General features: G+C 49.4%; 1 protein-coding gene across 2 annotated transcripts in view; it reads left to right on the top strand.

Moving 5' to 3' along the window:
• LOC118452748 (hydrocephalus-inducing protein homolog) overlaps positions 1-26,539 on the top strand; it is a 137,217-nt gene that overhangs the window by 77,776 nt on the left and 32,902 nt on the right. For both annotated transcript variants that reach the window (XM_035898720.1, XM_035898721.1), the window contains exons 13-20: positions 1,316-1,539; positions 5,205-5,272; positions 7,244-7,479; positions 8,321-8,421; positions 10,276-10,411; positions 10,875-11,039; positions 15,369-15,521; positions 23,980-24,218. In XM_035898720.1, coding sequence (XP_035754613.1) covers positions 1,316-1,539; positions 5,205-5,272; positions 7,244-7,479; positions 8,321-8,421; positions 10,276-10,411; positions 10,875-11,039; positions 15,369-15,521; positions 23,980-24,218 — 1,322 coding nt within the window. The remainder of the gene's footprint in view (positions 1-1,315; positions 1,540-5,204; positions 5,273-7,243; positions 7,480-8,320; positions 8,422-10,275; positions 10,412-10,874; positions 11,040-15,368; positions 15,522-23,979; positions 24,219-26,539) is intronic.

The raw sequence follows: 26,539 nt of genomic DNA, 5'->3' as shown, positions 1-26,539 counted from the left end.
GGAAAGAGGTAGAAAATGAGGCAATACATCATGCCAGACACTTTCAAAAGCTTGACTGTGGCAGGGAAGGACACATTAAGGTGTTTTCTTACCAAAATATTGTGCGCTCTCTGCATTTTTAGTGCTGATACTATATTGATTCTCACTATATCAATTTATTATTTTCATTAGTTGAGAAAATGTGAATAAGCAGATGATGTTGTTAGTGCTGTCCTAAGCAGCCAGAGAGGAGGTAAACCTCAGCTCGGTGTAGGATCCCCAAGTGCCTTACACCTACAACTTAGGTGTAAAGCACATGGGGGAGGGAAGAGTTTTCAGGTTACCATTGCAGAGTTTGAACACGTGAATGAATATTTTCAACAGCAGCTGCAAAACTAAAACGTAAGGCAAGGCACATCTCTGCTGTTGTCTGGGTTTGTTTTTTTTCTGACAGGGTTTGCAAGGACAAAAATTAGGGAAAAGAAATCCAAAGTGGGTAGATAAATCTGTGTAAATGGCAGGGTTTTGATGGGCAACTTTACAGCTTTGCTTTGGGCAGGTTGGTTGGTGGCTGACAGCTTGCTGGTACTCACAGGCAGATGCTGGGCATTCCTCGCCCAATACAAAACGAGCTGAATCTCAACTGCGGGGTCGTGGCACTGGTTTGAGGCAGTAGATCTCTCGAATGTTCAACAAAACGTGGCTTGGTTCTAAATTTGCAGTTAATTCCAGTAATGGTAAAATCTTAGGTGTGGTGGCTGGGAATATTTAGGAAAGAGAAATTCTTTGGAATAGATGGAGCTGCTGTGCACCTCACACTCCTTTCCCAAGGAACAGAAGTTATATACCACAGCAGAGCTGGGGAGCGCTTCTGAAGGTGGTTCTGGTGCTGTCCTGAGGTGCCTTCTACGTGCAATAAATGTGCTGGAAGCTGAACGCATTCTGCCCTTGGCAGGATCAGGCTCATCTGGAGCAGAAGCAGTTGCCTGGTGATTCACAAGTAACACTGCAGCCGCCCTTTGTTGCTCTTAGGAACAGGTCCAAATCAAGCCGGTGATGCTGAGTAGGGCCTCTGCACGGCAAGCCAAACTGGACTGCTCTGTGTCAGTGTGATAAACCCAGAGGGACTGTTTGTATGAAGTTATCACGGCTTTGCATGAAAAAACCCAAAGGCAGAACTTGTCCTGTTGTACTTTCTTTGTCTGCCAAGCAGCAACAGCAGACAGCATCTTCTGCCTTTCGCAGATGTTAATTGTTTAATCAAAAAACAAATCAGCCTTCTGTAAGGAAAGAGGATTCCTGATGTTTTTTCCATTTTGTTTTCTTGCCAATGCAGGCGATCCTGTTTAACAAAGGAGCCATCGATGCTGTCTTCAACTTGGTCCCTCCAGCTACAGCTCTGGGCTCCTGCTTCACCTTTCTCCCCCAGGAAGGCATCATTTTGCCAGACAGGCTCCAAGTCATCCAGATCTCCTTCAGTTCCACCATCCTGGGGCAGTTCACAGAAGAATTCAGGTTTAGTGTGGATGGATCCCCCAAGCCTGTGACGCTGACTATCAGGTGAGGAGGGTTATAGGAACTTGGTGGGCCCATCTGTAGTTATCTCTGGGTAATCATCTCCCACTTCGTCTTGGGAAGATTCCGATGGGACACGATAGGGAAATTTTTCCCCATGAGAACAGTCACTCATTGGAATAATCTCCCCAGGGGAGGGGTTGACTCTGCCACCTTGGACACTTTTAAGGCTCAGCTGGACAGGGTGCTGGGCCATCTTGTCTGGACTGTGCTCTCACCTAGAAAAGTTGGACCAGATGATCCTTGAGGTCCCTTCCAACCTGGGATTCTATGATGCCTGCTGCCCTGTTTAGGTACCCAGGAGCTGGAGTGACTCCTTTTGACAGGTAGCTCATTCCCCCTTGGGCCGTGGCAGACAGTGTGATGGTATCTGCTTTGGGCATTAGATGATCTGGGATGTCCCACCTGGACACACAGCAAGGCCAACAGGGCTTTGGAGATGGGCCAGTCTGCGTGATTCTGTAGCCAGAAGCAGTGTTTTTAAAATCCTCTGTTAGTAATCCATACGAGATGGGTAGCGGCAACCTCAACGTCATCTCATGCTAATCTATTGGGACAGCTGTCCTCCCAGCTCTCGTGCAGCGAGTGCTACGCTACTTCCTTTCTGCAGCCAGAAAAGTGCTGATGTGGGAGACGGGGAGCTCTGCAGCAAGTACTGTCACAAGGACTTGGGCATCATCCCATGGGCTGGTGCCGTTGCAAAAGATAATCCTCACCAAGCAAAGGGGAGAAGAGGGGGGGAAAAAACCCCAAGCTGATGATGGAAGAGGCAAAGCTCGCTTCTCCAGACCACAGCAGCATGCAAAAACTTGTCCCAGGTAGTCTTAGGGCTGGTGGGATAACATGGTGTGGGCAGGAAGGCCGATGCTGGAGCTGTAGGGCTGGCTGCGCCTCTTCAGCAGCCACCCTTCCGGGCTGCTGCTAGGTAGCAAAGAAATGAAAGGAATCCACTGCTGATTTTTACCAATAAGGTAAGGGAGATGGCTAAAAGAGAACAACAAGGCTATTACTTTGCAAGAGAAGAGTGGTGAGTAGGTCTGTTGACCTCAGTAGAGAAACAATTACGTTGGCTTTGTATTTGGAGAGAAAGTGCTGCTTTTTTTGGAAATCAAGAGGGAACATTTCACAATCGAATAATTTATTCTCTTATGCCCCTCCCCCATATTGGTCATGGGATGTTATTGCATAAGCAGCTTTCTCCTTGAGCAAGGGCAGGTTTTGCTTGTAAAGATGTGTTTATCGCAGGTAGGATACAGTACTGCTTTGGGTAGGGCCCGCTGCCTCTGCCCTGCCATGGCCTTGCTTGCGAGGAAGGCAACAGCTTCCAGTCAGCGGGATAGCTGTCTCTTTGCTTCCGACAACCAAACAAAGTCATCCTTTTTTTTCCCCCCACTGATGCCCTGGCTCCCAGTGCCCAGCGCGTCGTCCCCTTCCCTGCGGCCGCTCTCTGCCCTGTGCTGCCAGCACCACACTTGGCTCAGTGCAGAGCTTGTATCTCAGTGAGAGAGGATTGCTGGTCTTTTTAATTTATTTCTTCCCCATCCTTGTACTCTTCTTTCCTTGGATGGTGGCTGCTATGCAGCCCATCTGATGGTACCCCAGCATCCCTACCTGCTCCCATACAGCTGTCCCTCAGCAGTAGTTCCCATTGCAGTCCCTGAGATAGTATCTGCCTCCTTGGTTTGTCTTGCCTTTTTCAAGGATTCCTGTCCAGCCCTTATCTTTCCGTCTCCCCACAATTCATAGAATCACAGACTTGTTTGGGTTGGAAAAGCCCTTCAAGATCCCCAAGCCCAACCATTACCTTAACCCTGCTATCCCACCACTAAACCCTGTCCCTAAGCACCTCCTCTGCCCGGCTTTTAAATCCCCCCAGGGATGGGGACTCAACCTCTTCCCTGGGCAGCCCCTTCCAGGGCCTGACAGCCCTTGCGGGGAAGGAATTTTTCCCCATGTCCAACCTAAACCACCCTGGCACAACTTGAGGCTGTTTCCCCTTGTCCCATTGCCCGTTCCCTGGGAGCAGAGACCAACACTAATTTAAGCTGTTTCCAAATGCCTTTGAGATGTCCACCCACCAGGTCCAGCTGAGTATCCCTCTTTGGGAGGTTTCTGACCACTGGATTTAGTCCTCCATGGAGGAAAAAATCCCAGTTTTTTGAATGGAGGCAAGCTGGTGGGACACTGGGCCGCAAAGGAAGGAATGGGAATGTGTGTTCAAGTGGTTCCTCTCCCATCTTGTGTTACCCTTCCTGCTCTGCAAGGACCCCAATCTCCCTTCACAGATGCACTATTTAATGCTACTGTAAAACACGGGTGTTGCCAAAACCACTGCCTTTCCCCCCATTTTCTTGCAAGCTGTGCTGTTATCGGCTGTGGTGCACAGAGCCCTGGGCTGGCTCCTTGCCTGAGCCTTCTGGGCAGTCATTCAGGTTTGAGTGACTTGAGCGCAGATACGGTGCACTCAGCAGAAACGGCAGGTGGTTCCCCACTCACCTGGAAAGGCTCATCCTTGGCAGCTGCACAGTGTGATCCCCGGTTGTGGTTGGTTTGGAGGTAGTTTTCCATTGTTTCCTGGCAAGTGCTGTGAGGGAAAGCATGTCTGCTCCCTTTGCTCCGTCCAGAGTAAGCTGTTAGGGCTTGGGAGGTTAGGTCTGACTGCATGAGGTCCTTGGAGAGGGAACTTCAGGGATTTGCTATCTGTCTTATTCTCAGGAACTGATTCAGCTCCAAGAATTGAGAATTAACGTTGGCCTGAAACTCCTGGAAGTCAGGTTTTGAGTGCTTTTTGACTTTGCAATCAGAGGACACCTAGACCATGGGTGATTATTCTTTACTTGCAAACCAACTTTATGAGGTCCTGAACGTGTGATTCTTTGGTGTTTAGAAACAGATGCTGGAAAAGGGGCACCATGGATGAACGTGGGTCCCTCCTGTGGGGTGCTGAGCTCTGTTTGCGTGCAGACCAGACGCAGTGGCAATCCTGCAAAAAAAACCTAGAAGGCACCATTCACTGTGGTCCTTGATATTTTTATTTTTTTTTAACTAAGAGGTAGGGCTGGCATTGATTGGCATCAACCATGAAATAAATTAATGACTGTTGTGGAGTTCCAAGTGCTGATTTCAGTGGCTGTTGACGAGCTTTGGAATTTGGAGCCTGTCTGCTGAATTTGAGCATGGGTGAGGTGAGGTGGTGGGTTCAGGACACCATGCCCCAACAAGACGTGTGTTGCTCTTAGATGCATGGGCTGGTTTGCTCGTGCAAGCTGATACTTTCCTCAAAGATTCAACTGTCAGTTGCGTAGAACTCTTGCTGCTCTTCTGAATGGATGTTTGGAGCTCCCCTGGGTTCATGCCTCAAAATCCTGCATGCATAATGATTGTGTGGATCAAGATCATCTTAGATGTTGCCATGCTCCATGGAAGCACCAGTTCTAGCTAAGTAATACTGAAGTAGGGAACCTGTGCCTGACCACTTTGCTTTGGCTGCCTCCTGTCCATGTGGATGCTGTGCTGGTGATGGGTTGGTTTGAAACCCATGGTGCTTCTGAGACCAGCTTTTATCCAGCCGAGCGGTAATGAAAGCTGAATGCTTTGCAATTCTCTTTAACCAAGCCAATGCCTCCTCTGCCTGGTTTTTGTCTTCACAGGGGCTGTGTCATTGGACCGACTTTTCATTTCAATGTACCTTCCCTCAGCTTCGGCGACGTCTCCTTTGGTGAGTGTGCCCTGGGCTTGGACCGCAGGTCGAGAGGTCTGCATGTTACCAAAACAGAGGACTTTAGTAGAAGAACGTCTGTCGCTTGTGTTCCTCCATAGCAGCCTTCAGGGTGCTTAAACCCAGGGCTGCTGGTTGCCTAGGCAGTATTTTGCCATCATAAGATCAAATAGGACCAAAGGAACAGAAAGTTAATATTTTCTGATGTCCCTCGTAGTCTGTCCAGCCCCAACCTCCCAATCCTTGGCAGCAGAATGACTGTGAAGGTCCTTGTCCCAGATGGGTCCAGGGGACAGGACTGTAGGAGAAGGGAGTTTAAGCCAAGTATTACCCTGTAGCTGCTCTGTAAATGATCCCGTTGCAAGGCAACACCTCCATTTACCTACTCCACTTTTAGTGTGAGATGGTAATTAGTGCTGTGAGGGCACCTCATTATCACCTACCAGGTAATACAGCCAAGCAATAGCTCTGCATCAGGCACCAATGTCCTCAGAGATGTGGGCTCCCTCTCCTTCCCCACCAAAAAGCCCAGCTCCATGGACAGAGCCGGTGAGTGAGCATCCAGAGCATCTCCATTGAAATGCAGATTCTAGTTCTCCCTCTCACAAAAGGCTTTTTACCGAGATGATCTAAAGTTTAAATGTGGAATCAATTGTGGATTGATTGAAGGGCCATTATCATTCTGTGCCGAGGATGCCTCTGCGTTTTCATGCTGTTCATGGACTTTTTAAGAAAACTCATTACCTTTCCTGAGCTGCTTCCTCCCCTCCCTACATCACCACACTGCCACTTCTTTGTTTCCTTTTGAATACATAAAACAACAAGAAACGCACCAGGCAGAAATATGGTTGTATAATAGCAGATTCATCCTACTTAATCTGATTTCATTAATAAGGCCTTTTCAGCCAAAGGCAGCTATTGTATTTTAGCTTCTCTTAGCTATGCTGCTAACTGTTGTTTGCGTCTGGAGACTTGGGTCTCCTTTGGGATTGTGAAATCTGTTTGTCCTTTTTGCATACCTCCCGCCTCCCTGCTAGAGTAATTGCTTGGGGGTGGGCAGCGGTCACTTGTGGATGGGCATGGAGAAACTACCCCCTGCGCTTGCAGTTGGTTTTCCTACCCAGCTGCATTCAAATAGTGCTGGGTCAGGAGGCCATGGGAGATGTCTCCTTCTCGCGGAGCTGGCCAGCCAAGCCAGAGCAGGTTGTGGGCCGATGTCCTGTCTCTGTGGAGCATCCCCACTAGGCGTGGTTGTATCACTGGTGCATAATGGAAAGCTATAGCACCAAAGCTAAAGGGATGTCAGCCTTTGTGGGCAGTAATCAAAGCCCACATGCAGCATGGATGCGATGTCCCCATTTAATTAGGTGAGGTGAGACACAGTTCCTGCTAATTTCTCAGCAAGCAGCAGGTGAAGCTGGGCTGTAAACTGTCACATGCTCAGTCTGGTTGCCCCCAAACCGGAGATACCTTACAGATCCTGCCTAGAGAAACTGCATTAGAGTGCTTTGCATCATGCTGTAGTTTCCAATTTCATCCATCCTTTCTTTTACTGTAGTTTCTCCTTGATGCCAATACACTGCTTTTATATATTGAAAACCATGGGAGCGTTCATGGAGTTAACAGGGAATTGTATGGATTGAATTTTCAGAATAATGGTCTGTCTGGATGCACGCTCATGAGTGAGAAATAATTGGTGCTGTTTGGGGAAATGTGAGAGAGAAAAAGAGAGTTAAAGAGAGAAAAACTTCTGGTGTTTGGCATTGCCAAGAGTGGGCATTACCAAGGAAGCAATCTCTGCCATTGGCTTAAAAGGGAACTTAAGTGGCAATTAATTCCTCGCTTAGCTTCTCTGTTGGCTGTAATTCTGATCGAAAAGAGCTCAACTCCAGGTACAGTGACCGCAGGATATTCGCGCCAGGAATCACGGCATGATTGGTGCATAAATTCGTGTTTGTGTCATTTTCCTAGGCTTTCCTCGAACCTTATCGTGTCGCCTCACTAACACCTCCTTGGTGTCCATGACTTTCAACCTTCGCATTCCTGGGGACGGCTCGGGGGAGCCCAGCATCACCAGTTTTGTCCAGACATCAGACAACACTTGCCCATCCTGGAGAAAGGGAGCCCAAGGTCATGTCAAGGCAACTGAATTTACCATAAGGCCCTGCAGAGGGACCATCCGCCCCCAGGGATTCCTGGATATCCAGGTATGGAAAGGGTCCAGCCATACGTGCTTCAGCAGGTGGAGCTGAAGCTTCACTGGTGTACGAGAGGGCTTTAGTGCTGCTAGCGTAATGTAAGATACAGGCATTAGTTTTAGGCTTTTGTTGGCTGGGTTACTCTGGGATGTTTCTGAAGGAGCACCCTTTTGTTTCTAAAATCATAAGCTAAAGGTCTCGTACTGCATAGTCAAGTACTGAAGCCATTCACGTGTTTGAGAGCTGCTCAGAGCGATTTCTTTGATTTAAAGTGGGCAGAGGAAGGATGAGGACAGAAGGTGGCTGTTAAAAAGAGAGATGTCATTGTATAAAGCAGTTTGCTTTTCTTCCCAGTCTTATTTCTCCTCTCCTGTTGAGCAGAAGGAGCTGTCTTCACTGCGGCGATCTCCAAGGGGGACTGAAAAAGCTCTGGCAGCCTTGAACTGGGCAACATCTGCTGGGCCACGTTTTGCCCTCAGCTTCCCACTGTAGCTCAGAATGAGCTGAACTCATTCTATTCAAGCCAACAGATTTCCTCTGGATTTGTGCTATTGCAGTCGACATTAAAAATGAGTCCCTGAATTTTAATACAGTGGTGAGCAGAGCATTAGTCTAATTGTGCTTTAATTTAGCTTACATACACCCTGATAACTGCATGGTGTATTTAACAAAGCAGATATTGTCAGAAGACTTTTCTTACTCCCAGAAACTGTGCTCTACACATGGACCAGCAGAAGAATTAGGGCAAAATCCTCCCTTTCCTTAATGTGGAACGAGAACTGGAGGACGCCACCCGTGGGTGATGGTTTTTGGGCGCGATGAAGTATTTGATGGTCTTCTCTTCTGCTAGGTCACCCTGTGTTCCAACACCGTGAAGCGTTATGAGCTAGCGCTGGTGGTGGACGTGGATGGTGTCGGCAAGGAGGTGTTGGCGTTGCTTCTCACAGCCAGGTATCGGCGCTTGCCTTGCAGCTTGTCGTCTCTCCTCATGCATCCACCACCACCTGCACGCGGTTTGCTGGCTCCAGCTCTGAATGAGAAGCGTCGCTTAATGAACTAGTTCTGCCCAGCTTAATATGAGAACAGCAGGGCTTTGAAAGCAGCCCGGCTTGAGAAGCACCCTCTGCTCAACAGACAGGCATGGCCCTGAGCCTTTTTCTAAAGGGAACCACAGAATCACAGAATCGCAAGGGTTGGAAGGGACCTCGGGAGATCATCTAGTCCAACCCTCCTGCTAAAGCAGGTTCACCTAGAGCATGTTACACAGGACTTCATCCAGGCGGGCTTTGAATATCTCCAGAGAAGGAGACTCCACAACCCCTCTGGGCAGCCTGTTCCAGTGCTCTGTTACCCTCAGAGTAAAGAAGTTTTTCCTCATATACAACTGAAACCTCTTACGTTTCAGTTTGTACCCACTGCCCCTTGTCCTGTTGCTGGACACCGCTGCAAAGACTCTGGCTCTGTCCTCGTAACACTCACCCTTAAGATATTTGTATGTGTTGATGAGGTCCCCTCTCAGTCTTCTCTTCTTCAGGCTGAACAAGCCCAACTCTCTCAGCCTTTCCTCATAGGGGAGATGCTCCCGTCCCTTTATCATCCTAGTTGCCCTCCTCTGGACTCTTTCTAGGAGTTCCTCATCTTTCTTGAACTGGGGAACCCAGAACTGGACACAGAGCTCCAGGTGGGGTCTCACCAGGGCAGAGTAGAGGGGAAGGATGACCTCCCTCGACCTGCTGGCCACAGTCCTCTTAATGCACCCTAGTAATTTATATTCATTATTGCCTGGTTTTTGGTGCTTGAGGTGTAAAAAATTTCCAAAGAGCCGCCTGTCCTGCTTCCTGCAAGTGGTGGACCTGTGCTGGGTGGCGACCCAAATGCAACATTCATTTGGGATGCAGCGAGCAGCCTGCTGGTCCAGTTAACGAAGGCACATGCAAATGGCAATGGGGCTCATGGCGGGACCGGTGAGGGAAAAATAAAGGCAAGATCTTAATAAGGGAAAAATCATCCTTGATGTGGAAGGTGAGCTCAGGTTTCTCTGCTTTCCTCTGGTTCTTTGGAGCATTAATGTTCTCAGACTTAAGCCCAAAGTTATTCTTGCTGCAGCCAGATTCAATCCTGTTGTGCCGCAGTGGGTGTCAGTTTAATTACGAGAGGGATGCAGTTTCCCTCTCCCTGGCAGAGTCGTCCGGTCGGTGCCTGGGCTGCAATTTTGTAAAATACGTGCAAATGGGAGCAGTGTATGGACCCGTGGGGGTGAAGGATCAAGGTAGCTACGGCAATGGGGTGATCAGCTGCCGCATAAGGAGTGTGCTGGCTTGTGCCCTCCATTGCCAGGACGAGTGGCTGAGTTTTCAGGTGGGGCAACAGTGGTGTGGGAGAGGAGGGAGTGTTGTTTTTAGTGAGACACTGGAGTTTTGTGTTCCCTGAGCCTTGGTGAGCACTGGTCCTCGGGTGAGAAGGCTCCCCCAGAGCTCATGCCATGCTGGGGCCATCGGGAGGGTCCTTGCAGGCTTCCTGGGGCAAAGGAGCCCATCAGACAGCTCTGGGACAGGGCACCGTGCTCTGCCTGGGCACTTGGCAGCCTCTGAGATGCTGAGGCTCAGGGTTTCCCCTTCCTTTACAAGAGATTGGTGAATAAAAGTGAATAAAAAGAAGGTAAAGGCGATTTATTGCTGTAGGGGTGTTAAATGTCTGTCTGGCAGTGACAAATGTGTTATGCTCCATTGCACGTTCTTCAAGGAGTAAACAAATTCTCTGTTTGCTCGGTATCTCTAATTCCCCTCTGGTCATCTCTTTGCCTAGATGCGTAGTTCCTCTGCTGCAAGTGCTTAACCCCATTGTGACGTTTGGACGGTGCTTTCTAAAATTCCCCTATCAGCAGAACCTAACCCTTGTGAACAACAGCGATCTTCCAGGCTGCTACGGGCTTCTTCCTCAGGTTTGCAATTGCATCTGCCTCCTACTCTCCAATGTTACCGAGGGGTTTATTAGAGAAGAAAGGGGTTTGGGTGAGACCTTGCTGGTTTATATTCAGGAAGGTTCCTATCCTCGGCTGAAGGTTTGCTGAGACTAGGAACCTACCTGAATATAAACTTCAGGAAGCAGCTTAATCTCTTTAGGAAGGAGTTTATATTGTAGTCTTTGGGATGCTTTCATGCAGGAGGTTCATGAAAAGCTGCTGCAAGGAGGCTGTCAGCACAGGAGCGCGTGTTTGTGGATGCAGCAGCTTTTGGACTCTCTTGAGGATGCTAAGCCCAAGTCTTACACCTTGTTGTGCCTTTCTGCTTTCTCCTATGGGGTTTTTTTTTCAAACACATTAATTGCTGTTGTGGTAGATATCAAGAAGTTTTATGTTTCTTCAAAGGTCACTCTGAAGTTGGGTTTGATCCTGTCCCTTACAGGAACACAAGGAGGATGCTGCTGTGTGGTACTCCAGCCCTGTGCCGCGTGGGATCATCCAGCCTCGCAGCTCAGTGGAGGTCCCGCTTACCCTGGAAGCCCAGGTGACAGGCGAGCAGGAGACCGTGGCTCACATCGCGGTGTTTGGGAGCGAAGCATCCCCACTGGTGAGTGCTAGAGGACATGTGTCTTTGTGCAACTCGTCTTGGTGAAGCATAAAGTGCACAGGCAGGGTTGCTCATTCCAGGGATCTGTTCTGGGATGACTGGTGTGGATGAGGAAAGAGATTCAGGGCATAAGCAATAGCTAATGCCTAGAGAAGAGGCAAGATGGTATCCTCTTAGGTAGGTGATGATCTGGCACAGCATTTAACTTACAGATATGTGGGGTGGGATAACAAACCCAGTCTGAAAACCAACACCATCCCCTCATCTCATCCTCTGCTGCATTATTAGATCAACAGCAACTGCTGCTTTGTGAGGATTTTTGTTAAGGAGGACACAGGGATATCCTTGACTCCTGCTAAAGCAAGTGCTCTGTAAGAAACAGTGTTGGAAGTCAGGCCCATCACGTCTGAGAAATATCAGCCATATCTCTTTGCGGAGAGTCCAGACCAAAGACATGTCAGTATTCACACCGCTTGCATCTGGAGCACAGAGACTTCTTTTTTTTTTTTTTTCTACCAATCTTGGAAATGGATGAGGCAGGGCCAAACTGGCTGGGAGCATCTATCTGTTCAAGGGGAGGAGGGTTCTGCCCGGTGGAAAAGGACCTGGGGGTGCTGGTCGACAGGTGGCTGAATACGAGCCAGCAGTGTGCCCGGGTGGCAAGAGGGCCAGCAGCATCCTGGCTTGTATCAGGCCTGGTGTGGCCAGCAGGAGCAGGGCAGTGACCGTGCCCCTGTGCTGGGCACTGGTGAGGCCGCCCCTGGAATGCTGGGTTCAGGGTTGGGCCCCTGACTCCCAGAAGGACCTGGAGGGGCTGGAGCGTGTCCAGAGAAGGGCAAGGAAGGTGGGGAGAGGTATGGAGCCCCAGGCTGCTGGGGAGCGTCTGGGGGAGCTGTGGGTGTTGAGCCTGGAGAAGAGGAGGCTGAGGGGAGACCTTATTGCTCCCTACAACTGCCTGACAGGAGGGTGAAGCTAGGGGGATGTTGGTCTCTTCTCCCAAGTAACAAGCGATAAGATGAGGGGAAATGGCCTCGAGTTGTGCCAGGACAGGTTTAGGTTAGACATTAGGAAAAACTTTGTCAGCAAAAGGGTTGTCAAGCATTGGAACGGGCTGCTCAGGGAAGTGGTTGAGTCCCCATCCCTGGAGGTAGTTAAAAGATGGGTAGATGAGGTGCTTAGGGTGGGCTGGCAGGGTTAGGGGAACAGTTGGGCTTGGGGATCTTAAAGGGCTTTTCCAACCTAAATGATTCTATGGTTCTGTGATTCTACGATTCCATGGACTAAAGCCTCCTAAAAGACATTGTTTGAGTTCAGGCACACAGAATAGCAGTGAGGACAACAAAATGCAGGCAAGATAACGTTGTTTGTAGTGTCCTGGCTTCATCTGGCTGAAATCTAGAACAAATTTAGTTAATTAAACTTTAATTTAAAATTATATTAACTTTTGAAGTAGCTGTTTTAAAATGTCTTGTCATCTCTCTGAGCATAAAAGAGGATGTCAGAAGATTGCTGGGAACCTTAAGCTTTCTGTAACAGAAAGGAAGGCTGACATTTTGAAAGCAGTCGAAGGGATTTAAACTTTCATTAAAATGAATGGAAACGATGCTGCTAAATCCCCTGGATGCCACTGAACATCTCAACCGAGGTCTTTGTGGATGTGCACGTAAACCAGTCGACAGGCAGGCCAGGCTTTGCAGGGAAGTCCGAAGTTTGACAAAAAGAGTTGCTCACAAATATAAGGCATGCTGCTGTTAAAATAGGAGGGTTTCTCCTCTCTGGAATAGAATCATAGAATGTTTTGGTTTGGAAGGGACCTTTAAAGGTCACCCAGTCCAACCCCCCTGCAGGGAACAGGGACACCTTTAACCAGATCAGGTTGCTCACAGCCCCGTCCAGCCTGGCCTTGAGTGTTTCCAGAGATGGGGCCTCCACCACCTGTCTGGGCAACTCGTGCCAGGGTTTCACCACCCTCATTGTAAAGAATTTCTTCCTGATACCCACTCTGAATCTCCCCTCTTTTAGTTTAAAACCATCACCCCTTGTCCTGTCACAGCCAGCCCTGCTAAAAAGTCTGTCCCCATCTTTTGTATGGGTCTTAGGTTATGCCATCTGGTATCGATACCAAGGCTTTACAGAGTCAGGTGAAGCATCTTTCACCCGGGTTGTGCAGGGTCCCTCCGTGGGTCTGTTGCCTGGTATTTTGTTTGCTGGTGACCACGTGCCAGACTCGGTGTATGTATTTTCCTGCATTAAGGAGTGGGCAACACCCAACCCTGGGGTTACCAGTGGCGAGGTAGCCTTGTGTGTTGCAGGCAGGGGATTTGGGCTGCTATCCAAATAAGCGGTTGCTCAAACCACAGCTGTCTGCTGGGGACAGATGCTCTTCATTCCTAAATCATCAAATGTGACATTACGTACCCATCGACAAAGCCAGCGGTGCTGCTGGGGGAAGACGGGGTGTATGTGTGGCAATGTTACTGATGGCAAAGTTGTCATCTCCTTTTAATGTCTTTCCCCATGTGTCGCGTTGCCTGTAACGCTGTCGAATGGGGTTTTTCTTGGCCCTTTTAGGAAGCCCTTCTTGGTGAGGATATATTGCATTGGTACCCACTCTAATGGAAACCAGCGAGCCTGGGCATCCCCCAGATGTTATCCTGCCCATCTCCAAAGGGTTCTGCCCTGCCTTTGCTGCTTCCGTGCCACTGTCACTTGGAGGCAAAGCCAACTGGTGAGGCAGAGCTCTGCCCTCCAGCTCCTTCCCAGGAGCTCTGGGCAGCATCACCCAGACTGCAGCTCTCCATGCCTCTCTTCTCCTGGAGGGATAGAAGATCCACCATCACATATGGCTTCACAGAATGGCAAGGGTTGGAAGGGCCAACCCCCCTGCTCAAGCAGGCTCACCTAGAGCAGGGTGCACAGGACATCGTCCAGGAGGGCTTTGAATATCTCCAGAGAAGGAGACTCCACAGCCCCCCTGGGCAGCCTGGGCCAGGGCTCGGTCACCCTCAAAGTCAAGAAGTTCTTCCTCCCGTTCAACTGGAACCTCTTCTGCTTCAGTTTGTGCCCATTGCCCCTTGACCAGGCGCTGGGCACCACTGAGAAGAGTCTGGCTCCGTCCTCGTGACACCCACCCTTCAGATATTTGTACATGTTGATGAGATCCCGTCTCAGCCTTCTCTTCTGCAGGCTGAACAAGCCCAGCTCCCTCAGCCTTTCCTTGTAGGGGAGATGTTCCAGTCCCCTCATCATCTCTGTAGCCCTCCTCCAGACTCTCTCCAGTAGTTCTTCATCCTTCTGGAACTGGGGAGCCCAGAACTGTATGCAGTTCCTTATTTTTGAGGTACCAGCCTTGGTACGTGATTTTTGGCTCTTCCTTGCATGTGGTAGCATCCTGTCAAGGGATGAGCATTCCTGGATGCTGCTTCTTCTGGCTGCGTTGGGCTTGTGATTCCGACAGCTGCCAATGCCATTTCTTTGAGTCAGATATCATTAGTTTTACATCACGGAGGCTGGTTTCTTCTGTGGTTAAATCATACTCCTTGACCTCCAGTGAATCATACAGCAGCTCGTCAGTGTTGGGACTTAGATTTGTTCAGATCCTGTTTAAGAGAGTTGGGGTGTTTGGAACCATGAAATCCAGCCAGAGCAAATAAATTCTCATTGTTTTTAAGGATGCGAGAAGGTGGTTTAGCAAAGGGATCCGCATTCTTCCTCCAATAGTCTGTGCCAGAGCAAGAGCAAAACTTCTGGGTCTCAGACTGTCAAAAGAAAAAAAAAACCACCTGCTTTGAATGTTGTAATTAATAATTAATGGCTGTTATTCCTGTAATACTGGGAGTACACATATGCAAAAATCAGAGACAGCTCGCTAACATGATCTCTACTCTGAAGAGCTCATTTTTCTGCTGCCTTGTGCTGGTTTTCACAGGGTTAGCTTTGGGAATGTTAAAGAAGTTACTGTCCAAGCGTGGCTGTGTGGCAGGGGAGGTCAGGGAAGGGTGGCTTTGGGCAAGACGGAGCAGTAAAAGGAGCAGGAGCAGGCAGAGGTAACAGGAGGTGGGTGTGTGTGTGAGAAAGCAGGTGGGGGAAATTGGGTTTCTTTATCCACTGATAACGGGAGCTTGTGCCTTTCAGGTGGGGTCACTCTAGGTCCCATGCCTGCTCCTGGCCGCCTGCGTCAGTGTTACAGCTGTTTGAAGTTTTCAGTGTTTTAATTATCCCCCAGCCTAGGAGTCCCCTTAGAGCTGTCTAATCCTTTTAAACTTCCCCTGGGTTTTTTTGGGTTGGTTTTTTTTTTTTTTGATCTTTCCTACCTCCTTCCTGGAGCAGAAAATCCATTTAGTGAGCATTGGAGAAGGACCAGTTGTCTATGTGCATCCAAGTAAGATAAACTTCGGCAGTATCCAAGTTCTACAAGATGCTTGCAGAACTCTCCGCCTCTCCAATCAGGCTGTCATCCCTGCGTCCTTCTGGGCAGAGATGGTAAGTAGCTGTGGGGCTGGTTTCCAACAGAAATGACTGTGACTTGATTTTTTTATGTATATACATATATATATATGCAGCATTTCCGTATCGCTGTCTGAGAAAGCAAGATATTCCATCCCAATGCAGCGAGAGGGGCTGGGGTCTGGGGGCAATTTTAGCTGGGGGACCCCTTATTAAAATAGAGAATTTGTATAGAAGTTTGGGCATAAATTAGTCTGGATGGTTTTTACAGGTTCTCCCTTTATTTTGTGGAAGATATTTAGCTCTGAGAGTCACAGGTTTGGAGCTCTGAGATCAAGATAACCCTGTGGCCCTTTGCTCCTGAAAGGGCATGGGTTTCCCTGCGGTTTCCTTGTTATGTCTGCATCTGCTTTGCCTGAAATTCCTGTTAATGCCAGAGACAAGGGTGTGAGGTCCATCCTCAAACTGCTCATGGTGACATGAGTTTCACATCTGCTTCACATCTGGGGCTCAAACCGGCTGGGTTGTTGCACAAAAAATATACTGGTAAGGGTCGTGTACCTGTGGAGTCTGTGGACTCCATAGCGTTGCAGAGCATCTTTGGAGACTAGCTGCAGAAAAAGGCTATTTAATTTATGGAGAGCGCATGGCGTGAGAAGCGGCATAGCAGGAGGGACCTTGGCTGCTTCCCTGGCAGGGGGAGCAGGGATGGTGCAGCTGGGAAGGGCTCGCGTGCTGAGGCTGGGCTGGGACGCCCTCCCTGCTGGAGGGGGCATTGGAGCAGGAAAACAGGGTTTGGAGGAGGTTTGTGCTTCTCCATGCTAGGTGGGTTGAACTTCTGGGGCTGGTTCACCCAGGTTGAACTTCTTTCTTGTTGCTTTTCCAGCTGTTTCACTCCAGTTGCTGTCCCCAGGAGGATAAACGTAACCTCAAAGCGGGGCAGCTCTGTTTGACTCCACAATAAAAATCCGTTTGCCATCTCTGTAGAGAGCAAGCCACCTCAGATGGCTGGTACTGGTGTATAAACGATGGGGTTTGCGTGGTTGTACCCAAGGGTGACCTGCAGAGCTGTTTTGGTACTGCTGTCCCAGTGTAATGCCCTCCCCTGGGTAGCTTGCTGGGGTAGATCTGCCTCTCTGCTCCCTCAATGCCCTAATTCATGGGATTGGGCAATAAATCCTATCCCACTCTACTGCAATAAATCCTATCCCACTCTACTGCAATCTCTGCAAATATTGTAGCTAATCAATAAATAGAACAATAATATGAGATGGTTCAGGGGTGGCTTCTTTTCCTGCAGTAAAGATGGGCTCTGCTGCTCCGTAGTCCCCACCCCACAGCTGACTTCACAGGGTTGAGGTACCCCATGGTGAGCATCTTAGCTTCTTGGGATAGCTGCCAATGTCATGGCAATGTCCAGGGAACCTGCTCGATCAACAAGGGCTCTTCGGGCTCTTCAGCACCGTGATGCTGAGCCTGGCTGAAGGGAGCGGTGCTGCGGCAGGCAAGACGTGCTCAAGTAACTCCCTTGCCCTCAGCAGCCACCTGCTTTGGTGATGGTTTGCTGCCTCAGTTGAAGTTTTTGCTCTTTGCTGCTGCCTTAGGCTGCCTGGCGGTTTATTGATGGGAAGAAGAGAGGAACAAATGATTTTGGAAATGAAATTTGAGATGCGTTCGGGTGTCAGGGTGAGCTGCATGTGTATATCTGAGAGCCAAACTGGCTCCAGCTGTCCCTTAGCCTAGCTGGTGGCTTGGGCATCCTTCATTCAGCTGTGCCCCTGAACCCAAAGTCTCCAAGATGCCAAAGCTGCTGCTTTGATTTCCCGCCTGGAGATTGCTGCAGGACGGCAAGCTGCGATTTCCCTGTCTCCCATTTGATGGCTGATCTCGAAACCCTGACTGTTTGCGGTTGGGCTTATGGATCACGATCCCCACTTGAAAGAAAGAGCTATCGATTGAAATTTTCACTGCAGCATTGGATCAGTGATGTTATGGCACGCTGACTGGCAGCTCAACAGACTGAATCAGATGAAATTAAGGGGCAGCAACAGGGCAAGGAAAAGGCTGGTGACTTGTTTGAAACAGGAAAGGAAAATGCTATCATGCAGATGGCCGTGCTGCCACCTTGATGGTGTTCATAACCATCACATGCAAACAGCTGTTCCAGTCAAATCAAGCTTTTCTTCCAGCTTTGTGGGAGGAAAGAGGGTTATCTGAGCAAGCAGAGATGCTTTTTTTTTTTTTGGTGGATAACTTCAGTTTGGGACAGTAACTTAAGGAATTACCTGGAGTACCCCTCATGCACGGGCTTCCCTGTACCCCTCTTCTCTCTATGGGATGAGTTGCATGGAGCAGTACTGAGCAGCTCTGCTGTCAGAAGGAAATAAATGAGAAACCTCCGAAGCTGTGCATTGAGATGGGGCTTTTGGGTTTGAAGAGGAGTGTAGGCACTTTGTGTTGTTGGCTTATCCCTACTTGCCAGGGTATCCGCAGGTCTGTGACCCTTGGGACCAGCCTGTTGTCCCATGCTCATCCACAGAATCCTGTCCCTCTGATGTATTTTTCTTTGTCAGGTTGCTTTTCCAGCTGCCAGGCAGCCTCTGCATCCAGCAAGGGGAGGGTTTGCCTTTTTTGGGGGGTAGAAAAGAGGAATAGGTCAACGTGAAGGAGCTGCTGCAGCTTAGCTGGGGGCTGATGCGACCTCCTGAAAAAGGTGGCTGTTTCTCTTCCTTGCGGATGCTGTCATCTTCTTTATCCATTGCCCTAAGATTTTCTTCTATATTGACAAGTGCAAAAGAGTTGTATTGATCAATGGAAATGTTTGCTCTCCCTGTGGAAAGGCAGAGAGGAAAAAGGATCGTTCCCTACTTGTTCTTTGTCGCTCTGCCTTCACAGGGATCTTTTATTCGGCTACTGGGAATGACATCTCTCGGCATCACGGAAGGCAGCTGCATATCATGCCTGTGTGATCAGGAAAGAAAAGAGAGGCCCAGGGTGTAATTTTTGGTAATGAGTGGCAGCTTTCTTCTGCCTTCATAACCACTGTGCCGGCTCTGCTGCGTGCTGCTGCAGGGAGGCAAACGGTGGTCTCCTGGGGCCTCGTAATGAGGGAGCAGAGAGAAAACCTTTCCTTGGGCGTTCCTTGTCTCGTGACAGTGCTCTGTGTCCTAATTTGGGGTCCTGGCTGCTTTGACCTGATCCTTGACCTCCCTAATCCAGAGCACCCTGTTCCTGATGGAGCTGCCTGGCTTCCCGCAGCGGTTGCACAGCCAGAGGCGCTGCTGTCTTCAGGAGATTCTACTGGAGCTGATGTTGCAGAAGAGACAAAGTTTTGTTTATTTGGGGGAGGGGGGCCAGGGGGTGGGGGAAGAAAAGCTTCACTGGAGAAAAACAACTGATTTTCAGGCAGTATATAAAGGCTCTTGGTCAAACTTGGTGTGAGCAAGGAGGGAATGTGCAGTTCCCATTCCCAGACTTGCTTCTCTCCTCATTAGTGCAGGACTTGTTTCATTTACTAATTTCATTGCTTATTATCTCAAGCTTTTGACGACATTCCCTTTATTAAAGAAATGGCCATATGGAGAGACAGCAAAACAGGGAGATAAACTTAAAAACAGCGCTGATAAAGGGAGGCCGCTTCAGTGATTCTGTTTCTTGTTCTGGCTGATGGGAGATTTTGTTATCGGAGCAAATCGTGCAGGCTGCGGGGAGGGAAGGCTTTGAAGAGCATGTCGGCAGCGTTTGCAGCTTTCGCCGACTGCTCTCAATGAAGTTGGAGCAGACTTGAATTGGCAAGAGGATGGTTTTTAAATCTACTCTAAATTACATTTTATTCTTTCCCCCCACCCCCAAGCATCTGAGTAATTAGCCAACCTGTCAGTGTTTGCTCGTAGCGAGACACAGGCAGTGCTGTGCCCTTCAAATGGTATCTGCAATGCTATTTAGAAATAAGCATTAAATTAACTTTCCCGGGTATGGGCAGCATCAGCCCTCAATATGTGGTCTCTTCAAGGTGAGCAGAGATTTTGAAGATAAGGTGCACAGGCTTAACTCTTTCCAGAGCTGCCCACCAGTGCCTCCTGGTCCTCTAAAAGCTCACCTTTAGACTTAAACCATTGGTTTGGTTTTTAAAAGCTGTGTTTTGCTAATACAGCAGGACCAATTTGCTGATTTCCACCCAGTTTGGTCTTGCCAGAGCTGGACCATGCCTGGAAACTCATGGCATCGGTCATGGACAAGGGGTCAGGAGTATCCAGTCTTGTGCTGGTGACCGGTTGTATGAAAACTGGAGGAAGGTGGAAGGCTGTGTCCCTCCCAGTGTTGCACCGGCTTAGGTCCAAGCTCTTAAAAAGGGGGAGCAAAGGTTTGGAGGAGAACTTGGAAAAGATACCTGAAACCTGGCTACAGGGAAGAGGTTTGGTTTTTTTATCACACCAGGTATCTTATATAAGTTTGTACCCTTTCAAAATTGCTGTATTTCAGTAATTGAAGAAATTACTTTGCTCGTCTAGGGAAACTAAGCTCGTTGTATCGTGCTGCACCCGTTGGCCAACTGAATTAAAGAAGGGTAGAAGTCTTCATGGCAATTACATTCCTACAAGCAAGAGTGACTCAGCAGAGTGCTTTTCCCCAAGGAAAAGCACGAGGGGTTTGGTTATTAAATATTGTGCTTGGCAGCAGCCGGCCGACTCGGGCGCTTGGTCGTGTCCTGGCTGACGGACCCCAATGTCTGGTGGCGGAGCGGTGGCCCTGGGCTCCCCAGCCCAGTGGGGAGGGCAGATGGGATCTGGAGTGGTGGACAGGGGAACACAGATGGAGACAAGATTCGTTAGCTCACTCAGTGCTGCTATCAGCTGAACCAAGTGGAACCAATTAGGCTCCATCATCAGTTGCAGTGAGTGCCACACTTGAAATTTTTTTTTTTTTTTTTTTTTTTTTTTTTTACTGGTTTTAGAGTCTCTGCCTCTTCCATATAACATCCCCTCGATGGTGCTTTGGGGCAGAGGCTAAACCAAGGTGGTCCCTGTGCTTTTGCCGAGGAGGTGCTAGTGGTCGGTGGGAGCACCCAGCCAGCCTCGTGCTTTGGTCTCCACCTCCTGCTGGGGCTCAGGGTGCTTTTGAGCTGGGTTCTGCCACCAGCAGTTTGTGCGGATAAGAAATAAGAATGCAGGGTCCCCCACCTTGGGACTGCTAAAACACATGAGACAAGGCTCTGTGCACAACTGATGGAGGATGGAGGTTTATTTCCCCTTCACATGCAGCCTCCACAAGGAGTGGTGGGTGAATGCTCTCTCACTGGAGCTACGGCTTGGCACAGTACGGATAGATTTTTTTTTTTTTTTAATACCATGTTCTGCTTCCTCTCTCACTTGTGCAAGGCCAGAATGACCAGATCACTTTTAATTAACTAGCTTTAAGTAGCTTCAAGAGAACTGAGTGTGGTGGCTTCTTGGCTGTCTCTTAGGGCGGCTGTCCATCTCCATTCATCTCTCAGATGCAGGCTGGTTTCCATTTTTAATACCGTGTTCTGCTTCCTCTCTCACTTGTGCAAGGCCAGAATGACCAGATCACTTTTAATTAACTAGCTTTAAGTAGCTTCAAGAGAACTGAGTGTGGTGGCTTCTTGGCTGTCTCTTAGGGCGGCTGTCCATCTCCATTCATCTCTCAGATGCAGGCTGGTTTCCATTATAAGCAAATTTTGGTAGCTCTTAGTTGCAATGGGAATCTGTTCTGGGAGAAGCTAATGATCTCCACATTGAACTTCTTGATTAAGTGATTGATCCCTACCCTTGCCTTGCACTTGGGGACTCTGATGTCCAATAGTGCAAGCTCCTGCCAGGACAAACCGTCCTTGTCCATCCCATTGCATACAGCTGTTGGATCATTTTTCAGAGCATTCGGGGGTAAGCAAGTAGCAGGGATATTACCAGAAGTTAGATCTTGGCCTCTAAAGTGATGGAGTATTTTTAGCATGGTTCCAAGAGATTTCTTGTCTCTGGGCCACAGCCTGGGTGGGTGCAGGCAGAAGCTGACCTAGAAACCTGAGTGAATCTGGCCCGGCAGAGACTTTTGGTCATGGCAGGTCTCCTGTTCGGTGATGCGCTGTGCTGGCCCTTGGACCCACACCAAAAGCTAACTGAAGGAATGAGGATGCAATGCAAATCACGCTCCTCCGGAGCAGGCTGTTGGCCTGGCAGGGCATGGTGGGTCTGTGTTGGGTCACCCTGGGAAATTCAAAGCCTGGCTCCATTAACACAGCCTATCATTATTTCTCAGTAATAGTTTCTTGGGTACAATTTACTGCCCGGCTTGTTGCCAAGCTTTGATAAATGAGCTTTGTCAGATAGCAGACTTGCAGATTCACCTCTGGAGCAAGCTATCAGGTCTCCTTTTCAAGTGAGCTACCCTGTGTCAGCATGAATCAGAGGAAAAGTTGTACATTACTGTCAATGCAAACCTAACACCCACTGGCTCGGTGTGAATGTGTTGGCTGGGTAGCCCTTGGCTGATGGCAGCACCGTGGATGCCTCTGAGGCTGGTGATCAGCTTTGCGCAGGGTGCAGGGACAGCAGAAGAGGGTTGGTGGGTCCGATGCAGTCAGTGAGGTCTCTCTTCTCTCGCCTACCTGCCTGGCGTTGTGTGCATCGCTGGCCTTTGAGATGAAAATGAATTTGGTGCTGATTTTTGTGATGGCTTCAGGAGGCTCAGTGACTGTAGGGTAAGCAGATAGAGCTTTGCTGACAGGTTTTGCTTTATTTGCCATCTTCCAGTCTAGCTAAGATGCCCCGAGTTCAGTCTGGTTCTCATGCACTGCTTCTCCTCCACAACCATGGGGTGTCAGGGGTGCAGAAAACAAAATGATAATTAGCTAGACCTCAAAGGGAAAGTAAGAACATTCCCAAACAGAGTATGAGGTCCCAAACCAGAAGAGTGGAGAGCAGGTTGCAGGTAATGATGAATGTGGAAGATGTAGGAGTATAAAAGGCCTGTCCTGGTCCTCATGGAGAAGCAGAGCCCTAGTGTTTAGCCTGTTCTGACTACCTCCATCCCATTCTCATCTTGCTTTTTTTTAAGACTTTCTCTTGCAGCTCTAGAGGACAAATTAAATGGAGCTGAGCTTATTAACTGCGCCAGTGCCTGGAATAACTTGGATGCCTTTGGCATGCTCCATCCTGGGATGCAGGCGTGCAGACCTGACCTGCCCTCCACATAGGGTGCAGCCAGCAAAAGGAGTTATCGTCGCTGGGGCACCTACACACACTGCCGGGACCCGAATGCTCAGCCTGTTATTGCTTCCCTCGCCTCCAGCTAGTCTTACCCTCGTTAGCAGAGGTTGTTTTGGGGAGTTATTTAAAATGCTTTCCACAACTTTGAAGTGCTGCTTGGTTTTCTGATGCTCTTCTCCCTCGGGCTGGCCGGTGTCCTGTTACAGCTCGGTGCCGCCAGCCTGACGGGTGGAAACTCAAGCTAACCTCACCTGGATCAGGCCCTTGCTTCTTGGATGCTGTCAGGCCTCCAAGCACATCATTGCTTTCTATTAAAAAAAGGAGAAAACCTCTTCTCTTACAATAGTGTGGTGTTTTGGGTGAGTAGGGCCTGTCGCAGGGGTGCAGGTACCACCAACACCATGATGGACATTTTGAAGTCGTGCATCTCCATCCCCATGCATTTCATGCTGCCCAGGGAGCATTTGCATGCATTTCTGTCTGCTGCAAGCTTGCTCCCTGTGAATGTGGTTTTAGATGGGCCGGGGGTCCAGGGCCCTTACTGCCCCTTGCGTAGCGGAAGGTCCATGAGAAACCAGAGGAAGAGAGCACTTGGGAAGCCAGGGCCATGCCCACAGAGCATGTTTTGCAGCTTTCTTTTTGCTTGTTTCTTTACTGCCCTGCTGCAAACACTTAAAGCAGGATTTTTCAAAGCCAAGGACAGTGGTGCACCTCGCTGCAGCTGATGATCAGTGGGAACCGAGCACTTCGGTCCTGCAGGGGCTGTTGAGAAGCACCGCCTAACTCTTGGGAAAGATGACTTTGGGGTTTTGATCAAGCGGTTTTGCAGTGTTCTCCTACAGGCTCTCCACAGTATTCCCCTGCCGCGTGGCTGCCGTGGTGGGATTTGGGCAGCCCTGGCTTCCTCTGGCCTTGAGCCTTTATGCAAACCCAGCCACCCTTGTCGGGAAGCCGGGAGAGAGAAATTAGCCTCCCTTGGCACGCACTCCAAAAGAGGGACTGGAGGGGGAATAGCCTTCTCCTGTGGATGAGCATCCATTGGGTTGGGCAGAACTGGGTTAATGAAATGCGTCTCTTAAAGGAGGGTAAAATACAGGTTGTATAAACTCCCGCAGAGTTGCCATTGCCAGACACTGTAGTTTAGATTTAGGGAAATCAAGCCTTTATGGTTTTTACCCTCATGTTTTTCGTCCTTCCTTTTCCTGCACCCCACAAGAGACCAGGCTCCGTGGTTTCCATCCGAAGTTACTGTTTGGCTTGTCTTACAGGCTGGCAAATGCTCGTGCTGGAGGATTGAACCCAGTAAAGGAGTGATCCCTCCTGAGACTGAGGTGTCTTTGACAGTCATAGTAAACTTGGATGACACTGAGAAATTCAAGGATGAGGTGAACCTGTTCATCGAGAACAGCCATACCTACGTCATCCCTGTCCAGGCTGTTGGCATCGGCACCACAATTGTCACTGACAGACCCTTTGCTCCAGAGCTCAACTTGGGACCCCACTTCAGGTAGGGTATCTCTCAGCTCCCGCTTCTGCCGTGAGCTCAGCAAGGAGGAGTTCCGCTGTAGTTCTTCAGGCTGGTTCTCCCTTCAGTGCTCAAGGTCCTGGCTCTGTCGCACCAAAGCCACAGGAATTCCTTTAGAAACATTTTATGGCTACTTGAAAGTTATTAGATACCCTCAAAAGCCAACAAAATGGAAACCAGTTGCTAAATTGTCACTGAATTGCCCTTAGTCCTAATACATTTATTTCCTCACTTGATCAAATAAAGATTTGGAGGAAAACAGCAGGTCCCAGAAGCCTCCAGCTGAAAAATGCTGCATTACAAGTATAAACATATTTCCCTCTGTGATAACGTTGCTTGCTTTTCTGCTTGCTATGGAATATCATCTTGCAGCAGTGGAGAACCTTGGCGGTAGCTTGTTAGCAGCTCCTCGACTAAATTAATGGTGCTGTTTTATTTCCCCCCTGCCTAGGAACCCTGGAAGAGCAGCAGAATTTGTGAGTCATGGAATCATAGAATGGTTTGGGTTGGAAAGGACCTTAAACATCACCCAGTTCCAACCCCCCTGCCACGGGCAGGGACACCTTCCGCCAGACCAGGTTGCTCAAAGCCCTGTCCAACCTGGCCTTGAACACTTCCATGGATGGGGCATCCACAACTTCTCTGAGCAACCCTTGCCAGTGCCTCACCACCCTCGTAGTGAGGAATTTCTTCCTTATATCTAATCTAAATTTACCCTGTTTTAGTTTAAAGCCATTACCCCTTGTCCTATCACTACAGTCCCTCTCCAGCTTTCCTGTAGATCCCCTTCAGGTGCTGGAAGGCTCCAGCAAGGTCTCCCCACAGCCTTCTGTTCTCCAGGCTGAGCAACGCCAACTCTCTCAGCCTTTCTTCATAGGACAGATGCGCCAGCCCTCAGGTCATCTTTGTGGCCCTCGTCTGGGCTCTCTCTGACAGGTCGATGTCCTCCTTATGTTGGGGGCCCCAGAGCTGAACGCAGTACTTCAGGTGGGGTCTCACAAGGGTGGATTAGAGGGGCAGAATCACCTCCCTCACCCTGCTGGCCACACTTCTTCTGATGCAGCCCAGGATACGGTTGACTTTCTGGGCTGCAAGTGCACATTGCCAGGACATATTGAGCTTCTCATCAGCCAACACCCCAAGTAGTCTTTCTTCTCAGGGCTGCTCTCAATCCATTCTTCGCCCAGCCTGTATTTGTGCTTGGGATTGCCCCGACCCATGTGCAGGGCCTTGTGCTTGGCCCTGTTGGACCTCATGAAGTTCACAAGGGTGCATCTCTCAGGCCTGTCAAGGTCCCTCTGGATGGCCTCCCTTCCTTCCAGCACCACGCAGCTTGGCGTCGTTGGCAAAGTTGCTGAGGGTGTGCTCGATCCCACTGTCCATGTTGCTGACAAAGCTGTTAAACAGTGCCGGTTGCACTATGACCCCTGAGGAACGCCACTCGTCACTGGTCTCCACTTGGATATCAAGTCATTGGCCACAACCCTTTTGAGTGTGACCATCCAGCCGATTCTTTATCCACTGAGTGGTCCATCTGTCAAATCCACGCGTCTCCAATTCAGAGACAAGAATGTTGAGCGGGCCCAATGTCACCCCTCAGTTCAGTTGTCTTCTCTGGGTCCCCTGCCCTTCATTAGATGTACTCACTCTTTTCTTGCTTCTCCCACCTGCTCTCCTCGCTGTCTCCTCCGTCAATGCCACAACGGCAGTCCAGGGCATGGCCAAGTGGGGGTGGCTGCAAGGCCAGCTCTGAAAGGGAAAGGAGGAGAAGTCTGAGGTTGGGTGGGAGAAATGGAGAGTGCTAATTGAAAGAGCTTAGCTCAGAGGAGGAAATTTGTTGATCCTAATGTGTGTCTGAAACCGGGCATGTCCTTATAAAAGGGGCAGAAAATAAACCGTTTCAAAGTGCCACTCGCCTTGTGTTGGAGACCTGTTGAGGCAAGAGCCTCAATGATTGCATCTTGAGGTGCCTGTTCCTTTTCTTGACTTGCAAAGAGGGTCCACAGTGCTCCAATACCTACATTTTCAGTTAGAAAGAGCAGGTTAACCCTACCTTAAGCATTTAGGATAGATTTTAGGGGGTTAAATATGCACTCACAAGCCATCCACATCATCCGGGACGTTGCATGGAGGTTGGTGCTTGTCCAGCGTGTCCTGTGCTCTGTGCAGCCCCAAACTGGCTACACAATGCAGGGGACAACGTTAGCAGGGTTCACATTATTGTCTCCTGCCCGTCTTCGCCTGCAGGCTCTGTTTGGAGTTGCTGCCATTGCTGCTGGCTGGGGGCGGCCCCGGGGGGGGGG

This window comes from Egretta garzetta, unplaced genomic scaffold, assembly GCF_000687185.1.
Source record: "Egretta garzetta isolate BGI_Z169 unplaced genomic scaffold, ASM68718v1 scaffold27, whole genome shotgun sequence".
Classification (NCBI taxonomy): domain Eukaryota; kingdom Metazoa; phylum Chordata; class Aves; order Pelecaniformes; family Ardeidae; genus Egretta; species Egretta garzetta.
Note: the sequence above shows the minus strand (reverse complement) of the source record. Positions and strands in the feature narration are given on the sequence as shown.